The sequence below is a fragment of the Muscardinus avellanarius genome, assembly GCF_963383645.1.
Source record: "Muscardinus avellanarius genome assembly, chromosome: 6".
Lineage (NCBI taxonomy): Eukaryota > Metazoa > Chordata > Mammalia > Rodentia > Gliridae > Muscardinus > Muscardinus avellanarius.
This window is the reverse complement of record NC_137791.1, coordinates 24,638,199-24,658,854: the sequence shown is the minus strand read 5'-3', so window position 1 is coordinate 24,658,854 and position 20,656 is coordinate 24,638,199. Positions and strand designations below refer to the sequence as shown.

Below are 20,656 nucleotides of genomic sequence, written 5' to 3'. Positions count from 1 at the left end.
TGAAACAAAAAATCACCAGGCTCCAGAGAGAAAGCGGACTGAGAACAGAGCCACAGAGGAGATACACCGGCCTCGCGCCCAAGGACGCGGCAGATGCGGCAGCAGCGCCATACTGCCGGAGGCTCCGGCGAATTCACGGGACGGCTACAGCAAGCCGAGGTGAGCCACTGCGGAACAGCTAGGCGGGATTTCTCCGCGCAGAGAGCATCTAAAGCTCCCAGTGGCCGAGCTCAGCACACGCTGCAGGGATTCAGAGTAGAAATCAAAATCAAGAAGAAAAACGCCAGCCCCATAGCCGAGGGCGTAGCAGCGGCGCCATATTGCCACCGGCGGCAGCAGCAGCGAATTCAGCGAGGCCAGTATAGCTACATCTGCGTACTCAAGAACAGTGAGTCAAATTGTGGGCCACAGAGGAGAAATCCCAGTACTGTACTCCCTGGGACTTGACCCAGTGGGGGAGGGGTGGTGGCAGAGATATCACACCATAGGAGAACGTGCAACCTGGCACCCCCCACAGTATAAAGCAGCTTCTATCGACTCTCTGGGTCGGAGACTCTGTGATAAAACCCAGTAAAGGAGTAGTGGGGTCCGAGATACTACTGACTCGAGATCCAGAACACCTTAAGGGAAGTCATAGTGACCCAAGGGAAGAACCCAGAGAAGGCACAAACATTGGAAATCATGGGAAAGAGGAATAATACTGGAGCAATTAATGCCCACAACCTCACAACATCAGAACCCGATAAAACAGAAAATCAGAGATTTCTAGAAGATCAAATCAGGAAAATAACTGTAGAAATAATAGAGGTGCTTCGAAAAGAACTCAGAGAGAGCCAAAAAGAGATAAAGGATGCAATTAATGAAGTAAAGGCCTCAATTCAAAGCACAAACAACCGATTGGAACACATGGAGAACAGAATCTCGCTCTTAGAAGATGAGCAATCCAAAAATGAACTCATAGTTTCTAATCTAGAAAAAAATATCCGACAGCAGGAATCTGATATTGAAGAAATATGGGCCCATTTTAAGAGAGCTAACCTAAGAATAATTGGAATAGAGGAGGGAAAAGAAAGTGAAACCAAAGGGATCAACAATCTCTTCAAAGAAGTAATAGCAGAAAATTTTCCAAACATAGAGCAAAAGGTTGATACACAGGTCCAGGAAACTTATAGAACTCCCTTTAGACAGGATCGGAGAAGAGGATCCCCACGCCACATAATTGTCAAAATGACCAATGTGGAAGCCAAGCAGAGAATCTTAAAGGCAACAAAAGCAAAGGGCCAAGTGACATTCAGAGGCAAACCAATTAGAATCACTCCAGACTTCCCAAACCAAGTCATGAGAGCCAGAAGGGCATGGAGTAACATATTCCAAACTCTGAAAGAAAACAACTTCCAGCCAAAAATTTCCTACCCAGCAAAACTTTCTATCAAATTAGATGGGGAAATAAGAAGCTTCCATGACAAACAGAAACTGAAGGAATTTATGTCTTCAAAACCAGCACTAGAGAAAATACTCAAAGAGACTAACTACAAAGAAGAAATAGGTAACACACACCAGAACCAGAGAAACAAGAGTTTCCATCCAACAGACAATTAAGATTGGTTATCTGTGGAGATTCATTATTTATGTTAATCTTTTACCTATCTCTAAATGGTATTGTTTGCCTTTATTGTTGTTAATTTTTAGGATTTCTAGTTGGAATATTAATATACCTTCAGATATAGCAATTGGAAATATTTTATCCCATTCTATTAGTAACTGTTAACTCTGTTTACATTGTCTTTGGATATACAATTTTTTTTTATTTTTTTAGGGAGTCTGTATACTCCTCTGTTGCCTGTGTCATTGAAATCATAACCAAGAAATCACTGTCAATTTCAATGTTGTGAGGTTTTATGACCCAGATTTTCTCCTAAAAGTTTATAGTCTTAAGATTTGTATTTAGGTCTATTATCTATTTTGAGTTAATATTTGTATATGGGATTAGGTAAGGGTCCAATTTTATTCTTTTCCATGTAATTATTATTTTTTAACAATATTTAGTTAAAAGATTATCATTTCTACCACCAAATGTTCGTGGAAACCTTGTCAAAAATAACTTGACAATATAGGGAAGAATTTAGCTCTAGGCTTTTATTTAACTCCAATGGTTTATATATCTGCCTTTAGAACAGTACTACACTGTTTCAATTATTGTAGCTTTATATGGTTTGAAATCAGAAAATATATATCTTTTAGCTTTGTTCTTTTTCAAGATCGTTTTGGGTACCTAGACTCTATATTCCATATTAGGATAGATTTTTTTCTGAAAAATAAATATATAAATATATGATAGTTTCACCTAAAAAATAGAAAAAATAGATTCTCTGGTAAGAAAGAAAGCAAAAAGAAATATTGAAATGTTATCTTTAAGTCATCAAAAGCTTGGTATCAGACAAATGAAACTGTTATGTGAGATTATCATTTTTAATTTTAGATAAATTGCCATAATACTAGATGTCAACTACTAAGCCAAGCATGGGAGAGAGGGATAGGGAGAGAATGGGGTGGGGATTGGGTGGGGGCTGACTGGGAAAAGTGTGCATGTATGTCTACAAAAGTATGTATCCTACTATGATGTATGAATACAGTGCACCAATAAAATAAAAAATAAATAAATAAATAAATAAATAAATAACAAAGGCATAAAGGAGTATTCTCAGAGAGCTACAAACTGAAAACCTACTTTGATTATTTGAAAATATAGACTGCAACGGTACAAATTCACACCCTGGTGTTAAGACCCCGGCCCTGCCCGTGCTGGGATTGGACCCAGGGCCTCAAGTTTGTGAGGCTGGTGTTTACCTCTGAGCTACACCCTCAGCCTGATTTTCAAAGCAGAAAATAGCTACTTGTGTGTGGGGGTAGAGGGGTACTAAGAATGAACCCAGAGGTCCTCTACCTCTGAGCTACACCCCCAGTCCTATTTTCTTTTCTTTTGAGACAGCTAAGCTGCTGAGGATTTCCTTACACTGCTGAGGCTTAAGGAAGGCGTAACACCCTGGTCATTGTTTTGGTTTCTGCAGTGCTGGGGATGGAACCCAGGGCCACACACTTGCTAAGCATGTGCTCTGCCACTGAGCCAGGTCCCCAGACCCCGGGCATGTTTATTTCCTCTTCCCTGTCCTTTTCATTTACCCTATCTCTGCTGGGAGGGAAATGACAGGGAGGAAGCCTGACCTGCGATCCTCCTGTCTCAGCCTCCCAAATGCTGGATTTACAGGCACGCGTCACCACGCCCGGCTGAAGACACCATTTGTAAAACTGCATTTCCCTACCGACAGAGCCACAGGGTCAATTTACCACTTTTAGCCTTACTGGCTGTAAGGGCATACATAAGGCACTTCGGATTTAGCTGGATTTAGCTAAGCCCAAGTCAGTGGCTGGTTTCTGAACCGAGCAATCCCTAGGGTGAATTCTGATTTCTTCTGAAGCACAGTCTAACAACTCACTGTATATGGGTAGGGGCAAAATGAGGTTGTCCTTTTTGAGAGATCCTGTATATACCATGTACAAAGCTTCTGGAAATAATATCCCAGATTTTGGTCTAAAAAGTAACAACAGGTCCTGCTAAGTAAACCTGGTAAATCTTTCTACTAAACATGTGCTACACTGAGAGCGAAGATTAATTGCCTTCACTTATCTAAAAGCCTAAAAATATTTATAGATTTCAAGAGAATGGTGAGGGGAAGACCGTATGTAATCTGTGCCATGTGTACGGTTTCTTGTTCTATTTCAAAACGAGACTGATGTTCGTTAAGAGGGATTACTGCACCTTCCCAAAGGTAGGGAAGTGAAAGAGAGGCGGACAACCTTGTAATTATTCTCACGCATTCTCATTATCGAAGAGCATCTATTAAACATTGTTAGGCATAATTTTGTTGGCTAAGCCAAGAGACTCATTATGACCCCGGCTGTGCCTGGTTTCTGTCCCAAGAGCAAAAGCGCGCACCCTAAGGCTCGCACACACCCAGAGGCCGGCCTCCTCCTCCTGCGGGATTCCACTAGCTGGCTCAAAACAGCAGGACTTCCCACAAAGGTACCCACTGGACAGAATGCCCTCAGGCTTCCTCCCAGCAGCCTCAGGGTAAATGAAGAGGGCAGGGGAGAGGAAGCAAACCCGTCCAGGGCTGGGGATGTAGCTCAGCGCACATGCTTAGCAAGTGTGACCCTGGGCTCCATCCCCAGCACTGCGAAAGAAAACCAAAACAAAACCCCAAAAATAAAGGCCAGAAGGAAGCAACTCGGCCTGCTGCCAGACAGAACAGAAATCTTCCAGCACCTTCTAGCCTTGCACCCAGGACACCGAGGCGATGGGTGCCGTCTGATGCTGAGGGAGGGCTCCTCCTGCCCGCGCCCCGCAGGGCCGCCCTCCGCAGGACCACAGCATCCCCAGTGCCTGCATTCCTGGCCCACCTTCTCTCTCCAAGCGTCAGGGAAGAAAGATGAACAAACGCACCAGATGAAGGATTTGTGGTGAAGGGCAGAGAAATTCCTGACAACTAATTAACCTTGGCTTTGGGCCGCTTGACAGCTGAGAAGGTGGGAGAGAAAGGGCCATTTCCGCTCTTATTTTTCAGTCTGGTGATAAGATTACAGTATTATTTGAGTGACACGCCAGTGCTCCGGATGGATGGCGGAGGTGATGGGAAGGGAGGCAGCCACGCCAAGAGCACAGCTTTGACAACCTTTGCCCTTCCTTCCTCCCAGAGACAGCAGAAAGCACCACTCCAGTGTGAGAGAGATCAGGGTTCAAGGCCAGCCCCTCCCAGCACCAGCAGTCACAGGACACCTTCTAACCCGGGGGCCACAGTTCCTCATCTGTAAAATGAGTATCTAATAACATCACTGCAAGGATTAAATGGAAATGTGTGTGTGTGTGTGTGTGTGTGTGTGTGTGTGTGTGTGTGTGTGTGAGATAACCCCAGCTGTAGCTGATTGACTTTCTGTGTGCCAGTGATTAAGGACAAGCACTTAAATACGTTCTGGCTTCATTTTATTTTGCCCTGTCCGCTGCCTGGCCCATGAGGGCATTCAATAAATGTTTAGTCCTGCCGGGCGTGGTGGCGCACGCTTGTAATCCCAGCATTTGGAAGGCTGAGATAGGAGGATCATGCAGGTTCGAAGCCAGCCTCAGTTACTTAGTGAGGCCCTTTGCAACTCAGTGAGACCTTGTTTCAAAATAAAGAATAAAAAAAAAATAGGGTTGGGGGTGTCGCTCAGAGGTAGAATGCTCCTGGATTCTATCCTTAGTACCACAAAAATAAAGAAATAAATAAATTAATTAATATTTAGTCCTTTCTTTTCACAAAAGAGCATAGGACGTTATGCCACAAGCCTAGTAAACGTGGTTACACACACACTGATGCACCGATCAACAGCAATGCCTCTGCCACAGGTCCCTAACCCTCTCCCTGGGCCCTGCCCCCTCCCTGGCTTCCACCCCCTCCTCTAATACCCATCCGGAGGCCCAGAGACGCCACAGCGGGCCCTGGGTCTGGTGGTGCTGGGGGCCACAGAGTATTCACAGCCAGGCATCAGCCTCCCTGCGACCCCTTCTGACCAGAAGATCCCAGCGTGCTTAGGGAGGGGCATCCTGGGGACTGTCAGAGTGTTTCCCTGGAAGGAAGCTCCCAGGGCCTGGGGAGGGTGTGGCGAGCTGTAGCCAGGACTCAATAATGTCAACAAGAAGTGTGACTGGGGTGACCCAGCAGCAGAGCAGGAACAGGAGAAGACGCTTGTCTGCTTCTGGGGCTGTAGAAGCATTGGGAGCCCAGGCTGCACCTCCATCAGCTAACTCGGGGGCAGCCTGGGGACTGGGGCAGCACTTGGGCGGGTCTTCCTCCTCTAGCCCTTAGCACACCCACCTTTCCTATTAGATCCCACACACAACTCAAAAAAAAAAGGCGTTTTTTTAAAATGTGAGGGGTTTGATTGATAGCTAATCTTCTTTAAAAATCCCCTTTGTATTTTCTAATCACTTTTAAATTTTAAATGAGGAATGGAGATATTAAGAAAAGTATATTCCAAGCTGGGCGTGGTGGCGCACACTTGTAATCCCTGTGCTTGGGAGGCTGAGACAGGAGGATCCCACAAGTTCGAAGCCAGCCTCAGCTACTTAGTGAGGCTCTCAGCAACTTAGTGAGACCCTGTTTTCAAATAAAGTATAAAAAAATAGGTCTGGTAGTATAGCCCGGAAGTAGAAAAGCCTCTGGGTTCCACCTCCAGTACCACAAAAAGAAAAAAAAAAGAAAAGAAAAAGAAAAGTATATTCCATCTCCCACATCTTCAGGGTACGAGGGCAGCGGCCTCCCTCGAGCCTCACCTCACTTAATTCAGTAGACACGGGGAGCTTTCTGGAGCACTTCCCAGGCACCATCAAATTTCATCCTTGCTTAAAAAACGCAATGGGGTCAGAGAGGGCTGGGGGGGTCAGAGAGGGCTGGGGACACAGGAGTCCTAAGGAGGAGTCAGGAGGAAAGCCCCCAAGCAGGAACAGAAGTCTGAAAGTAAATAAATCTCTTCTGTTTTGCTTATTTTGGGGTGCTGGGATCAAACCCAGGGCCTCCTACAAACCAGGCAAGCACTCTACAGCTGAGCCCCAAAGCATATAAATCTTAAAATGCACATTAATTAAGCCCTACCCATCTTAACAGATTTGGAACTCCCATTCTTGACAAAAAAATAAAAAACAAAAAAAGATTAAGGACTGTCTAGCATGTAAAATCCAGGGTACATTATGATTGAATGTGCCTTTCTTTTGTTTTTAAGACTTTAAGACCCTTCACTAACATTAATGTCATTAATTAATCCAGGCTTAGGTAAATTACACTTAATTTTCTAATAGAAAACCTGGGGTAGAGAGCGCGTGGGGTTATTAGATATATCTAGATATAACTAGAGTCTCCAGTTTCCCACTAGTCTCCTACACTTGGTATTGTGAATTTAACACCAATCAACACAGAAGAAAAAGCACCAATCCATCTCTCTTGTTGTTATTAACAGCACTAAAAGTCAAGCTCCATAAATTATGACTGGGAAAAAGAGTAGGATGAGGAAGGGAGGAGCCAGCAGGATCTGTAAAAAGTCATTCTCACTTTTTATTTGCAAAAAGTCCTTTATTTTTACTTACATAGTAAATAAGTAACTCTATACTGTTTTATTTAAATGCTCATAAGTGTATGTATTTGTGTAATTTCCTAGTGAATTTTTCCTCAGAAATAAAGGACGATATTATCACAACTTTGGAAGCTTTTATATAAATATTCTATTTCTTCCTATTAATCTCCCAACCACTTGATAATTCAGGTCCAAACTAAATAAATATATCTTTGTATCATGGTCCTTTTTTTTTTTTTTTTTTGGTGGTGGTACTGGGGTTCCTGGAAGCCTTTCTACCTCCGGGCTACACTCCCAGACCTATTTTTACATTTTTATTTGGAAACAGGGTCTCCTAAGCCAGCGCGCGCGGCTGGCTTCGGACCTGCGTGATCCTCCTGTCTCTGCCTCCCAAGCGCGGGGATTACAAGCGTGCGCCACCACGCCCGGCTTTTCATGGTCGTTTTTGCTACCATAGCAAGTTCTACCTTTCATTCAATTATGAGAAACCATATCAATAGTTTCCCCGCCTCTCCTAATGTCGGGAGCATCTTTATCCCAAAATGGTCCTTTCCTTTTTCTCTTAGAAAATGTGTATCAATTATAAAATAATCCAGGTTCACCCGAGGCAAAAATTACCTTCAGATGATGGAAAACTTGAATTTATTGAGCTCTCATGTGCCAAGCAGCATGCTGAATGCATACCCAGGGTTTAGTCATCTTGGCAACCGGATGATGTAAGGGTCATTATCCTTGTTTTACAGGTGAGGAAACCAAAGTTCACAAGAGTCAAGAACCTTGCCCAGGTTTCTCAACTAAGGTGCATCTAGATGTGAACCAAGAAGTCTGGCTCCAGGAGTCTGTTCTTCCCACAGGGTCACGTCTTACTGTGTGTGTGGCGTGGCGGGGATGGAAGCTAGGGATTGAACCCAAAGGCATTCTACCCTCAGCCTACACCCTCAGTCCTTTTTTATTTTAAAACATGGTCTCACTAAGTTGCTGACAGCCTCACAGTTGCTGAGGCTGTCATCTAACCTGCAACCCTCCAGTCTCAGCCTCCCAAGTACTGGGGTTATAGGTGTGTATCGCAGGTCCACAGGTCCGGCTTTTATGTTTTACTTTTACGTGAGAAAATTCTGGCTCTGGGCAGGAGGGTGCACTTCCCTGGTGAGTCTAGCCCTCAGTACACTTTTCTCATCTCTCCCAATATGCAAAACTCACGCGCCATATTCCTCACCTCTTCGGGCTCTGGCAAAAGCTTAAGAAATTCTTGCAACGTCTCTGATCCATAATGCTCACTCTTCCCTCGATGAATATCTTCTACAATAGACTGCGGAGACCTTGAAAAGACAATGAATTGCATTCCAGGTCACGCTTGCTGGAGTGTCAAGAGAGACACAGCCAGTAGAAATTAAAACAAATTTCCCCACCCTCCCTTCCACCACTGCTTCTTCCCAGTCTGGCGGGCTCACAACTGCCCTGTGGCCGGGGAAACTTCTCAGAGGTTCCATGATCCAGAAAACCAGACAGGTTTTCTTTGGGGGAAAGAAAAGCCACCCCCTTTGGTCTCGATGGAATCAGAGATCGCTCCTGAATTCGACAGCGGTGTCCAACCTGGACTAGGTGAATCCAGAACTTCCCTGACGTGCTGGGCCTGAATGGACACCTGGACAATGACCCTTACTTCAAGCCACTAGATTACGCTTTCATAGCAGAAGGCGTGACAGGTGTGAGGGACTCACGAGGCCACAGGACTGAGGAGGATATGAAGGTGTGAGGAGTGCCTTTCACCGCGTCCGAGTGTCAGCTTCAGCTCGGTCACACCCACAGACTCGGTGCTGACAGCACAGAAATGACTAAAGTTTCCCATGTGTGAAAAAAATATCTTACTTTTTAAACTGCTTAAGAAATATCCCAATGTTCATGCTCCGTTTTGCATCCAAGATGGTAATCTGGAAAAAAAAAAAGTCACATAAGATTATGAAAGTATAAAGCCGGGCGTGGTAGCACACTCTTGTAATCCCAGCATTTGGGAGGCTGAGACAGGAGGATCTAGAGTCGAGGCCAGCCTCAGCTACTTAGTGAGGCCCTCTGCAACTCAGTGAGACCCTGTTTTAAAATAAAGAATAAAAAATAGGTCTGGACGTGTAGCTCAGTGACCCTGAGTTCCATCTCTAGTAGCAAAAAAAAAAAAAAAAAAAAAAAGATTATTAAAGTACAAATAAAAAGAGTTGGGGGAATGGAGAGAATTAAAACCTGTCAAAATACAATATTAACTTAGAAGAGAAGATTCTCAATATGTAAATCTGGTGATTAATAGATAAGCCAAATATAGTTTTATGAATATTAAGATATTAGCATCTCCAAATGTTGTTTCATGTTTTATTTTCTTAACTACAATAATGATCTATTTTAATATTATATAATTTGGGAGGATTGTACTAGAAATTGAACCCAGGGGCATTTTACCTCTGAGCTATATCTCATGTTTTATTTTTTATTTTGAAATATGGTCTCGCTAAATTGCTAGGTCGGCCTGGAACCTGAGATCCTCCTTTTTCAGCTTCTCAAGTCTTGGGATTACAGGCAAGTGCCACCATGCCCAGCTACATTGTATCATTGTTAATATATATTTAATTTAAAATTTTCATTTTGGAACATATCCCATACTTACAAGCTCAATTTGGAAATAAGCAGGTTAGCATAGCAAAAATCATGAGATTTGAACTGAGAAAATAAAAACTAACTCTGAAGATACTGCATACTGGGTCCCAACTCTACTGAGAGATGTAGAAGGCCACTATCATTTTCAGAACCATGATACAATCCTCAATTTTTTTCTAAAAGATAAATTTCATTTTATTGAAAAAGACTATATATATAGTCATATATATAATATATATTATATATATAATATATATAGTCTTATATATATAAGTCTCTCTCTATATATAGATAGATAGATAGATAGATAGATAGATAGATAGATAGATAGATATCCAATAGTCCTTTTAGGAGGAAAGAAAGTGTTTTTCTTTTTTTTCTTTCTTTTTTTTTCGTATCTGGGGATGGAACCCAGGGGCATTCGACCTCCGAGCTACACCCCTTGCCCTATTTTTATTCTTTTTTTGAAACAGGGTCTCACTGAGTTGCAGGGGGCCTCACTAAGTAGCTGAGGATGTCCCCGAATTGCAATCCTCCGGTTTCAGCCTCCCGAATGCTGGGATTACAAACGTGCGCCACCATGCCCAGCTTACTCAGATATTTAAAAAGGAAATTCTTATGCCGTATGCATTACACCAAATATAAGATGCATAATTTTTTGCATTTTAATGTCTATATAATCAGGATGCATATAGCAAAGTATGGCTTTTTTGTGTGTGTGCTGGGATGGAACCCAGGAGCATTCTACCCCTAAATTACAGCCCCATTCTCTTTTTGTTTTTCATTTAAAATGGACTGGCTAAATTGTTGAGTCTCCCTAACTTGCCACGGCTGGCTTTGAACCTGTGGTTTTCCTGCCTCAGTCTCCCAAATACAAAGATTACAGGTGTGTGCCTATGGCATCTTTTGACTTAACAAAAATAATTATCTAGCTAGCTTCATGTGCCATCCAAACCCAGATCCGGGCTGCAACTGTTTTCAGAATTAATCATTTGGGAGGATTTCATCAGACTAGAAATTATAACTTTTTTAAATTGTTGAACATACAAGCCATTTCTGTCGTCTCTGCAAGCAAATATCCAGAATGCATGGAAGAAAGATAACCTAAAACTACCAGCAACATTTTCCGTTTGTGTTTTGGTAACGGGAGATAGCTAAAAAAGGAATGTTGTTATAATGTTCTTCCTTTCCAAATGTATGTGATTCATTGTGAACAAAAGAGAATCAGGTTTCAGACTAAATTCCTGGTCTCCAGGTCTGCTTCTAAGTTTATAAGCAGCAGCAAGACTGTTAACCAATGTTAATGTCACTTCCTGGCTATAAGGTTAAATTTTTACAGGAGTATGGTTGCCTTCTTTTGAAGACTAATCTTAAAGAACCACGTTATTTACTAACCTAGGGGTTTATTTCTTGTTAACACAATCACCTGCCAGCCATAAAATAAACTCCCAAGTTAAAAGGACAGGCTCATTGGAATCCTACCAGGGCCTGCAGTTCAAGTTCAGTGTGGAGGGAGGAGGGTGGAGGAGGGAGAGGAAAATAAAGGGGAGAATAAAACCTGTGGAGCTTAATACCCTTTAGAGAGGAGAGCTCACACCAGAAAAGGGAATCTCAGTTTATTAAGACAGAAAACCATGTGCTTGCTACAATTCACAAATTAAAAGGCCACAAGTATGAACACCAATACTGATACCATTATATACATAACTATAAAACACTGCCTGCGTTCACTTCTACCTGGAATAGAGAGGTGACTTGTTTTCGATTTTGCTCATTAAATTGGCCCCTCCTGTTCTGTTTAACCCTTGACTTCAGCAGCCTCCCACCCCTACATACTCCAAGCCCCACCCTCATCCCATCCATCTCTCATCACTCGGGGCTCTATGCACTTGGTCCAGGGCCAGAGCCTTTGTTGCTGGAAAACTGATGGAGAAAATGACTCTTATTATCCCAACGTGACAGATAAGAAACCTGAGCCTCAGAGACACCATTTTACGGCTTCCCTAGAACAGTACTAGAACAGAAACTCCAGCCTGGGTCACTCTCCTCTTCACTCTGTCTCCCTTGGGTGTGAGTGTCGGTTAGGGTGAGCCTCCCACAGAGACGGTTGCCTCTCCAGCCCGATATTCCCACTGGGGCCTTCCTCCAGGAAGGGGGCAGGTTTGTAGAAAGCTGCCACCATGGTCCCTGGCCAAGTCCTTGCTGACCCCAGAGTTGACTGTGGAGATGCTGGTTAGAAACACATCCCCACTAGGTAGAAGCCTCCAGGGGCTTCCTCCTCGCGTTGTAGAGGGGCCGCCCTTCTTTGCTGACCCACTGGCAGGAGAGGCGGTCTCCACAGCTCAAGTTATGTTTCAGAAACCAGCCCTTACAGAAAAAACAAAGCCCAGCACAACACCCAAAGAAGTGAAAACGAGACTGCTGATAACGTTCTGGGGACCGTTCTACTGGTGCAGGGATCCTCGGATGTGCTCAGTGCCTGAGATGGCTCTTTCTCCTCCTTATCAAACTGGAGCCGTCTAAGCACTATTATAAAGTATTTGTTAAAGTCCTTTCAAAAGGGTTATCACTACACGTGTAAACTGGCTTATCGCCCTTCCCAAACAAGGGCTGCCTCAGAGAGGGTCATTCAGCAGTGAATCCAAGTGGGGTTGGGTGGTGTTCTGGAATCAGAGACTGGAGTCTGTACTTGGGATCCCACTGACGCTTGCTGGCTGTGCAAGCTGAGAAATCGGAAGACAAACCTCCCAAAATACAGAGGAGAACCTGCCAGTCCCTCCCAGCAGCTCCAGTATCTACTCTTCTAGACACACCCAGACATGCAGGCAGGACTGACGGGCACTAACGTCACTGCTGGGCGGGCAGATACAGAGGACGTATCTCTTCTACCCAGAGTCCCACGGAGCGTGGTAAACCAGAGAGAAATATAAGGGTGTGAGTTCCTGTGCTCCACTCAATTCAAGGATTTCCCACTAGATGGTGAAGGGGCCCTGGCTATAGCAACAGTGTCCCCAAAGAACTGCCAGGCCGTTGTGAAACAGCTCTGTGCGGCGCAGAAAGAGGTGTGAAGGGTCGCATTCCACCTCTTGCAAAAGCCTCCACATGAGCTGACCTAGCTTCTTCTGCTACAATTCTTAACCATTTCACCTAATATCAATCCATTACAAATCTGCCTCCATATCCTTTATGGGAAGAAGAAAAAAAATTTTTAATCTTAGAAAAATGGCAATTAGCACATTACCATTGCAACTATTTTTAAGTAGTATTAAGTATCTCCTCCAACAGCATCACCGTCCACCTCCAGAACCTTTTCATTTCACAAAACTGAAGCTCTGAACCCTTTTAACACTAAGTCCCCACCCCCTGCCCTCAGTGCTTGGCAACCCTTTTGTCTGTATGGGTTTCATTACTCTAGGTACCTCTTACAAGCAGAATTATACTTTGTGCTTTTGTGACTGGTTTATTTCACTTAGCAGGATGTCTTCAAGATGAAAGAAGAAACTTTCAAACAACTTTTGTTTCAATAATTCAAAAGAGGCTTCCTTCTCCTAACACTAAACAGTGGATATTTCTTTCAATCACACTTCAAATTCTGGAAAGCAAAAATTTAAAAATCTTCCCCTATCCTCTGATACAGATGTCACTTTTAGTCTTTGATGTTTTCATTCTTTTTTTTTTTTTTTTTTTTTTGGTCAATTGGAAATTGTTCCCTCACTGTAGGAAAAAAAACTTAAAATATCTTTAAATTTTTTTTGAATATTCTATTTAGTCTTATAGTTCTGGATTATGCACATGGCCCAGAATTTCAGAACATAATGGAATCATAACAACATTTAAAAAAATTGTCTGGTCCCAGAAGTGTAGCCTAGGAAGAGAAAAGATTACTTCAAACACGTTTCGAGTCAGCAACATCGGCCCATCCTTCCTTCTCTTCCTCTCTCAATCCCATCTTCTTTTTCTAATTAGCTATTTTATTTATTTCCTATATGGTCAATGCATATTAAACACCAAGCTATGGACACCACAGAGAATGCCTGCAAGTGTTTAAATGTTCATGCTTTCTTGGGAAATCAAAATGTTGACCTGCAGACACCTTGGAAGACAGTCCCTCTGCTCCCTTGGTCCAGTTCAGAACAGTTCAGTTACCTTTATAATTTGGAGAATGCCAAAAGGCCAAGACCTATCTCTGCCCTGAAAAGCTGGTCATATTATAGAGGGAGACGCAGACCCAGCTAACACTATGGGGGGGAATCTGCAGCAGAGGGACAGGAACTCGGGTGCTTCTCAGGAGAGGAGCACAGCAAACCCTGAAAAGCAGTTGAATCCAAGCTGAATTCTCTTGGTACACTTGGTACTCTATCTATGTTATCTCCAATTACTTTATTGCAGGTTAATTACCATTGTACCGTCACATCTGTAATCTCCTCACGTTAATTTTTAGGTAACAAAGATATGAGGATAGTAGTATTTCATGACGTTCTTTTCCCCCTGCCAAATGTTTTAATTTACTTCTGTTCAGTGCTGTTCTTTCTATATTCAGCCATTCCAAAACCCAAATCCTCCATGTCTTCCAGAAAATTCTCCCTCTGGAATATAATGGAACTTGTTGGCAATGCTTTATAAGCCCTTTAAAGTATACATCAATCACATAATGTCAGCTGTTTCTGTGGGAAGCTATTACAGCCACAGTATGATCCTTTGCACATTGGAACCTCCAGAATCATATGCCCTGTGTTGTAACGTGTGGCTGCCACAGTTCCAGGCCTCAGACCTGTCCCCTTTGCCGAACATGCTCAGAATATTCTCCAGCTCGCCCGCAGAGAGGGTGAGGACTATTACTTTTGACCCTGGACTCCACTTCTGCGGGGTGAGTTGGAAGATTTATTGCTGATCTGTGTCAGACGACAACTCTGCTGAGCTATAACTTCTTTAGAAGCAATCTAATAAGGAAAGAAAAGAGCATGTACCATATTCTTTTACTGAAAAAAGTACAGCTAATACAGGAGATAATGTGAAAATTTTAAAATAACTCGGGATCGTGGTGGTGCACGCTTGTAATCCCAGCATTCGGGAGGTTGAGACAGGATGATCGCGATTCACGGCCAGCCTCAGCTACTTAGTGAGGCCCTTTGCAACTCAGTGAGACTCTGATTCAAAATAAAGAATAAAAAATAGGGCCAGGGGTGTAGCTCAGAGGTAGAATGCCCCTGGGTTTCCATCTGCAAAAAAAAAAAAAAAAAAAAAAAATTGGGATAACCCCTGCTATATGATAATGTTAACCAGTAGGAACTGAAACAGAGCGTGCATAAGTAGCTTTACTTATACCGATATGTGGAAGAACTGAAGAGCTAATATTATCTTGTGATAGCCATGCTGATATAATTTTCCTTTTCAGTGTTCTGTCTCCCTTTGGACACCCATGTTTACTGCAGGATTACTCACAAAAGGCAGAAGCAACCCAACTGTCCATGGGGAAAGAAACATCAGTACAGGCACACGTTGGAATATTACTTACCCTTGAGAAACTGACAAATGCCACAACATAGATGAAACCTGAAGCCCTCATGCTAGGTGAAGTAAGCCAGTTACAGATAGACGGATACTGTATGAGGTATCAAAAGGAGCCAAATCCATAGGCACAGAAAGTAGGATGAAGTTGCCAAGGGATACAGGAAGGAAGAAATAGGAAGTTGCTTTGTAGTGAGCACAGAGTTTCAGTTTTTCAGGATGAAGAGTTCTGGAGATGGTAACACAGTAAGGATGTAAGGCCACTAAACCATGCTGAAAGATGGTTAATGTGGTCAATTTTACATACACTTTACAACTAAAAATATATGAGGGCTGAGGATGTGGCCACGTGGCAGAGTTCTTGCCTCCTCTGTTAAAGCACTGATTCAATCCTCAGGACCATAAAACAAAACAAAGCAAACTATAATTCTTAAAACAGAAGCTAGCCAGGCATGGTGGCGCACACTTGTAATCCCAGTACTTGCGAGGCTGAGGCAGAAGGTCACAGGTTTGAGACCAGCTTCAGCGACTAAGTGAAATCCTGTTTCAAAATAAAAAATGAGAGCTGGGCGTGGCGGCGCATGCTTGTAATCCTTGCGCTTGGGAGGCGGAGACAGGAGGATCTCACAGGTTCGAAGCCAGCCTGGCTTAAGAGACCCTGTTTTCAAATTTTAAAAAACATATAAAATAGGTCTGGGAGTGTAGCCCAGAGGTAGAAGGGTTTCCAGGAACCCCAGTACCATAAATAAATAAATAAATAAATAAATAAATAAATAAATAAATAAATGTTGGGCATGATGGCACATGCTTGTAATCCCCGCACTTGGGAGGCTGAGACAGGAGGATCAAAGCCAGCCTCAGCTACTTAGTGAGGCTCTCAGCAACTTAGTGAGACCCTGTTTCCAAATAAAATATAAAATAGGTCTGGGAGTACAGCCTGGAGGTAGAAAGCCTCTGGGTTCCACCCCCAGTAGCACCAAAAAAAAAAAAAAAAAAAAAAAAATGGGGCAGGGAGTGTAGCTCAGAGATAAAATGCCCATGGGTTCAATCCCCAATACGCCCCCCACATACCCACATATACACACGCAGATAAGCAGCAGCTAAGGAAAAAAAAAAGTGCAACTTTACCTAGGGTCAGGGGTGGAGGACGGCAAGGAGAAAAATGCTTTTGCCTAAGTTTTAGATGTGGCCTGGAAATGGATATTTCTGCTCTTGCTCTAGCTGGAAAAAGACTCCACACCCATACCTCTTTCCTCCATCCCTCAGCAGCTCTTAACCTCTCTTTAACTCACAAACATAAAGCAACAAGCTCCCCAGAGTGCACTGGAAATTTCCCAGTTCAAGAAGGACGCCACCTACTCCACGCTGACAGCTGCTTCCCACGGCCCCCCTCCTGTTCCTGGTGTCTCCCTGAGAGACACCCCCATCTCCACACGCACCCCAGTGTCCTCCAGTGCCTACTTCAGTATCTCCGGTCTCAGGGAAGAGAGGTAGGAGACAATGGTGAGATGTGAGCCCCTGTACAATAAAGAACTTGTATTGGAAGCGGGGGCAAAGGCCAGGGTACTAAGGAAATGGCTTCTTGCTCCTTCCAGATTGAAAGGACACTTTAACAAATAAAGGGACTTTGCATAAAAGGAAGACACAGGAAAAACTGTTCGGCACCGAGGGCACCAGGAGTTCTTCCTGCATTTCATAATAAAAAGGCTCGTGGGATTTCAACAGTGGATCATACAACCAGCTTTAAGGGCCCCCAAGTGAGCTAATAAAGAGGAGTTAACCTGTTCCCAAGTCAGAAAGGGAAACGAGGTCAATACTGCCGGCCCAAGAATTCAATAATGCATAGAACAAACACTTCTTCCCAGGGCCCTGCCCATCTCTTATCTAGCCAGGTCCACCACTGACCTATTTTCTCTGCTCCTTTACAACAGATTAAAAAATTAAAGATTTATATTGTGTTATCTCTCTCTCTTCCCTTCCTTCCTCACTCTATCTTTGTTTATCGGTTCCTTCAAAGCATTCTCTTTTAATCCCAGACTTCCTAGTTTTTCCTAGCAAGCAAAGTTCTTTAATATTGACTTTCATGCTTCTAAATGGAGTGTGCTGACAAATTCGATTTGGGGTTCAGTTTCTGTAATGTATGGCATTCTGTAGCTCCAGGGTCATGCTTTCAGTCAATGTCATAATTTAATAGCTTCCCCCTCCCTCGAAGTAACACATTTAGTGTAAACTGGAAATATACTTCTTATCAAATCTGTCTGAAAATAGCTTTATGCTTTGCCTCTCTGGAAATCTGTCCTCTACCACGGCAATACTTTAATTCAAAGATCCGGGAACTAAGGCCATTGCAAACCACGTTTTATGAGAAAATTGGAAGGAAAAAGAAAAGGTAAAATCCCGAATGTCTAGTGGTTGATTAGCAAAAGGCATCCGATCCCAGACAGCTCCAGTTCATTCCAAATAACCAAGTTCAGAAACTCAGTTTTTTTTGTTTCAGCAGAGACTAACAATCCTGGGCTCCAGGGGGAACTTCTCCACCCAGGAAACCACGGCACATGTGCTGGAGGCAGGACAGTACCGCGAGGCAGAGACCAGGGGCCCAGCTACATGTTCTCCGCATGAGCTCATAACCCCCGGGAGATCTGGGAGGATACAGCAGGCACACTCCTTAACACTCTTCCCCTGCTCGGCTCAGGCTCATCCTAGAAGGCCCTGTTTCATCATTTCCAGGGCACATCCACTTGCATTCTCTTGCTTCTTAGGGGATGTCTGACAACAGTTTGAAACGCGCGCGCATGCGCACACACACACACACACACACACACACACACACACACACACACGCTTCCAACACAGGGCAACTGGGCGTGCAGAGCCACCCCATCTTACCTCTTCCCGAGCATCCCTGAAAGATGAATGTAAAGGTCCTCCTCTCCGGGGGAGGGAAGCCTTGGCGGTATCTTCCTGCTGCCCGAACAGCTCCTCGATGGTCTTTGTGTCAATCTGGTAGTGATGCTGCTGCCTGGCAGCCAAGGTCCAGATATTGGTCTTGCCACGAACTTGCTCCTCTGGGATGGTTTTCCAAAAAAAGCTTCTCATCCGCTTCTTGCCATGGGAGCTGTAGCCGTTCATGTGAGAGGCTGGGGGTAGTCCTGGAGGGGGAGGGGGGACAGGAGGTCCCCCTGGGAGTGGGGGGGGAGGGGGAGGAGGTGGGGAGGGAGTCAGCCCTTCCCCCGAGTACAGACATGGTGGAGGCGGAGGGGGTGGAGGAGGAGGCGGTGGAGGAGGAGGCGGAGGAGATGCCGGGGGTGACGTGTGCCCGATCATGAATCCAGCTGCTGTGGCAATATTCCCATTTTCTTTATCACTGGCCAGGGAGACACAATTCATAACATGCATAGTACTGTTGCCTTCTAAGGAGATAATTCCTTGACCTTGGAGGAGCAGACACAGACATCAAACCTGTGTCACGCTTCTTCGCCCACGAGTTGGCGGCCAGAGAAAAAGGCAGCCGCGCTGCGCGCCATCTTCCAAGCCTGCCAAGATAAAACACACCTAACATCAGCATAGGCAAACGTTTTCACACCAGTCTTTTTCCCTACAGGGGCCTAAATAAGTCCTCTCATATTGGGTGGACATCAAAGTCAAGAAGGACGTCCTAAAGGACATGAAAAGGAACTAATACTCTTCTAAACGTGAACCAAATTTTACTTGTGGGAAACACTGCCAAAGCAGCAGCTATAAATCCGAATTGGAAACTTTCCAGTCATCAATAAAGCACGTGTTTATTGAGAGCCCACTGGAGGTTCCGCAAGTCCAGCTTGCTTTATGAATAAACCACTTGTTCACCCACGGGCTCACTCTCTTTGGGCACTGGGCAGCCAGCTTTTAAGGAAGCTGCCCCAGCTGCTGAAGCACTGGGTGTTTGCTGACCCAGCCTTCTTCCAGTCTGGACATGTCTCCTGCCAATCCATGGGTCAAGAGGCGCCTTCCACCTCAAGCAGAACAGGAGGGGCATCTGGAGATGGTAAAAGAATGGCCTGGCTCATTTCCTGGGGTCAGGGCACCCTGTCCCCCTGCCACTGGGTGATGTGGCTTCCCCCAGAATAAGAGGAAACGATGCAGACCCGAGGACTGTATGCTCAGGTCTACACCAGGCTCTACTGCTTGCGATTCTAGACAAGTTACAGCTCCTCACCAGACTTCAGTCTTCTCATTGGTAAAATTAGAAGGATACAGCAAATGACCTCTATCATTCCTTCCAAGGCTGTCATCTGAGATTCCAGTTACGTCATTCTTCAAAAAACGTCAGAACTTGTCCCCTACCTCTTCTGCTTCTGTGATGCTATTTAGCAAAAAAGAGACGCAGACAAGGCCGTGCTCTCCATATCACACCGGCCACCCGTGTGTCCCTTATCCACGCAACTCACTCGTTTATACGGGTGGCTTGTATCTTTATGGGCCTTCAAATATTTGTTTTTGGCTTTGCATTATTGCTGATGTGAAACAAGGGTCAAAACAACTCAGGAGAGGTGGAGGTGTGCGGGTGAAGGGACCCCATGCAGAGTGTCAGGAGAGCATCCCGGGTGGGGTGTGAAAAGGGGACTATTTCCTCCAGATCACAGGTGCCGGACATGGGTGGGGAAGTTGCACAGGGCTTCTGGGTTTCATTATCTTCCTACAGCTTCATTGTCAAAGCCCAGACTTACAAACACAAGTTGGTCCAACAATACGGAATTAACTAAAGTGAGCTGGCTGATATCACTAACGCAAATAGTATCAAGTGTTTTGCATAGAACTCTTTAAAAAGGTAGGATTGCCTTGGAAGGAGGAGGGGCTGTTCTGGAAACAGACGGCTTTTCCTCAGAACCCAGCCCTGCCACTTCTCCACGTGCACCCTGGGCAGAAATAGGGCATTTAACCCACATTCCAGCATTTTCACCCAATAGTGAGGAAACACCTGTGCCATTGGTTTCTGTAAGAAAAATGAGTTAATACATGTGCCGTCCTTACCAAGATGCTCGGTACACAGCTATTATTAAAAAATAAAAAAAAGGCTGCTCATGTGTGCATGTGATTTTTTATTTTCACGGGCATTACATTTGCTCTGAAATATGACTTGGACATAGAGATAAAATGCCAAGTTACCCCTAGCTGCTAAAAATAGCCTTTTAATATTTCCATTTTTTGCTATCAATATTTGTGTTTTTATAAGATTTGTCCTTCAGTGCTCAGCGATTGCATATTAAATAGTCCCTGCATAAAAATAACCAGTATTTTAATGAGACATTTGAATATTTAAGGTATTTTATTTTGTTTTTGGTGCTGGGGGTTGAATTCAGGA

The 20,656-nt window shown here is 44.1% G+C and overlaps 1 protein-coding gene across 1 annotated transcript in view; it reads right to left on the bottom strand.

The window, feature by feature from the left end:
- Positions 1–18,756, bottom strand: part of FHDC1 (FH2 domain containing 1) — a gene marked incomplete at its 3' end in the record, with an annotated part of 41,152 nt that extends 22,396 nt beyond the window's left edge. The window contains exons 1-3 of the mRNA XM_080697833.1: positions 18,202–18,756; positions 9,031–9,092; positions 8,378–8,480 (exon numbers count right to left, since the gene is read on the bottom strand). Coding sequence (XP_080553959.1) covers positions 8,378–8,480; positions 9,031–9,092; positions 18,202–18,711 — 675 coding nt within the window. The 5' untranslated portion in view covers positions 18,712–18,756. The remainder of the gene's footprint in view (positions 1–8,377; positions 8,481–9,030; positions 9,093–18,201) is intronic.
- Positions 18,757–20,656: the final 1,900 nt, after the last annotated feature.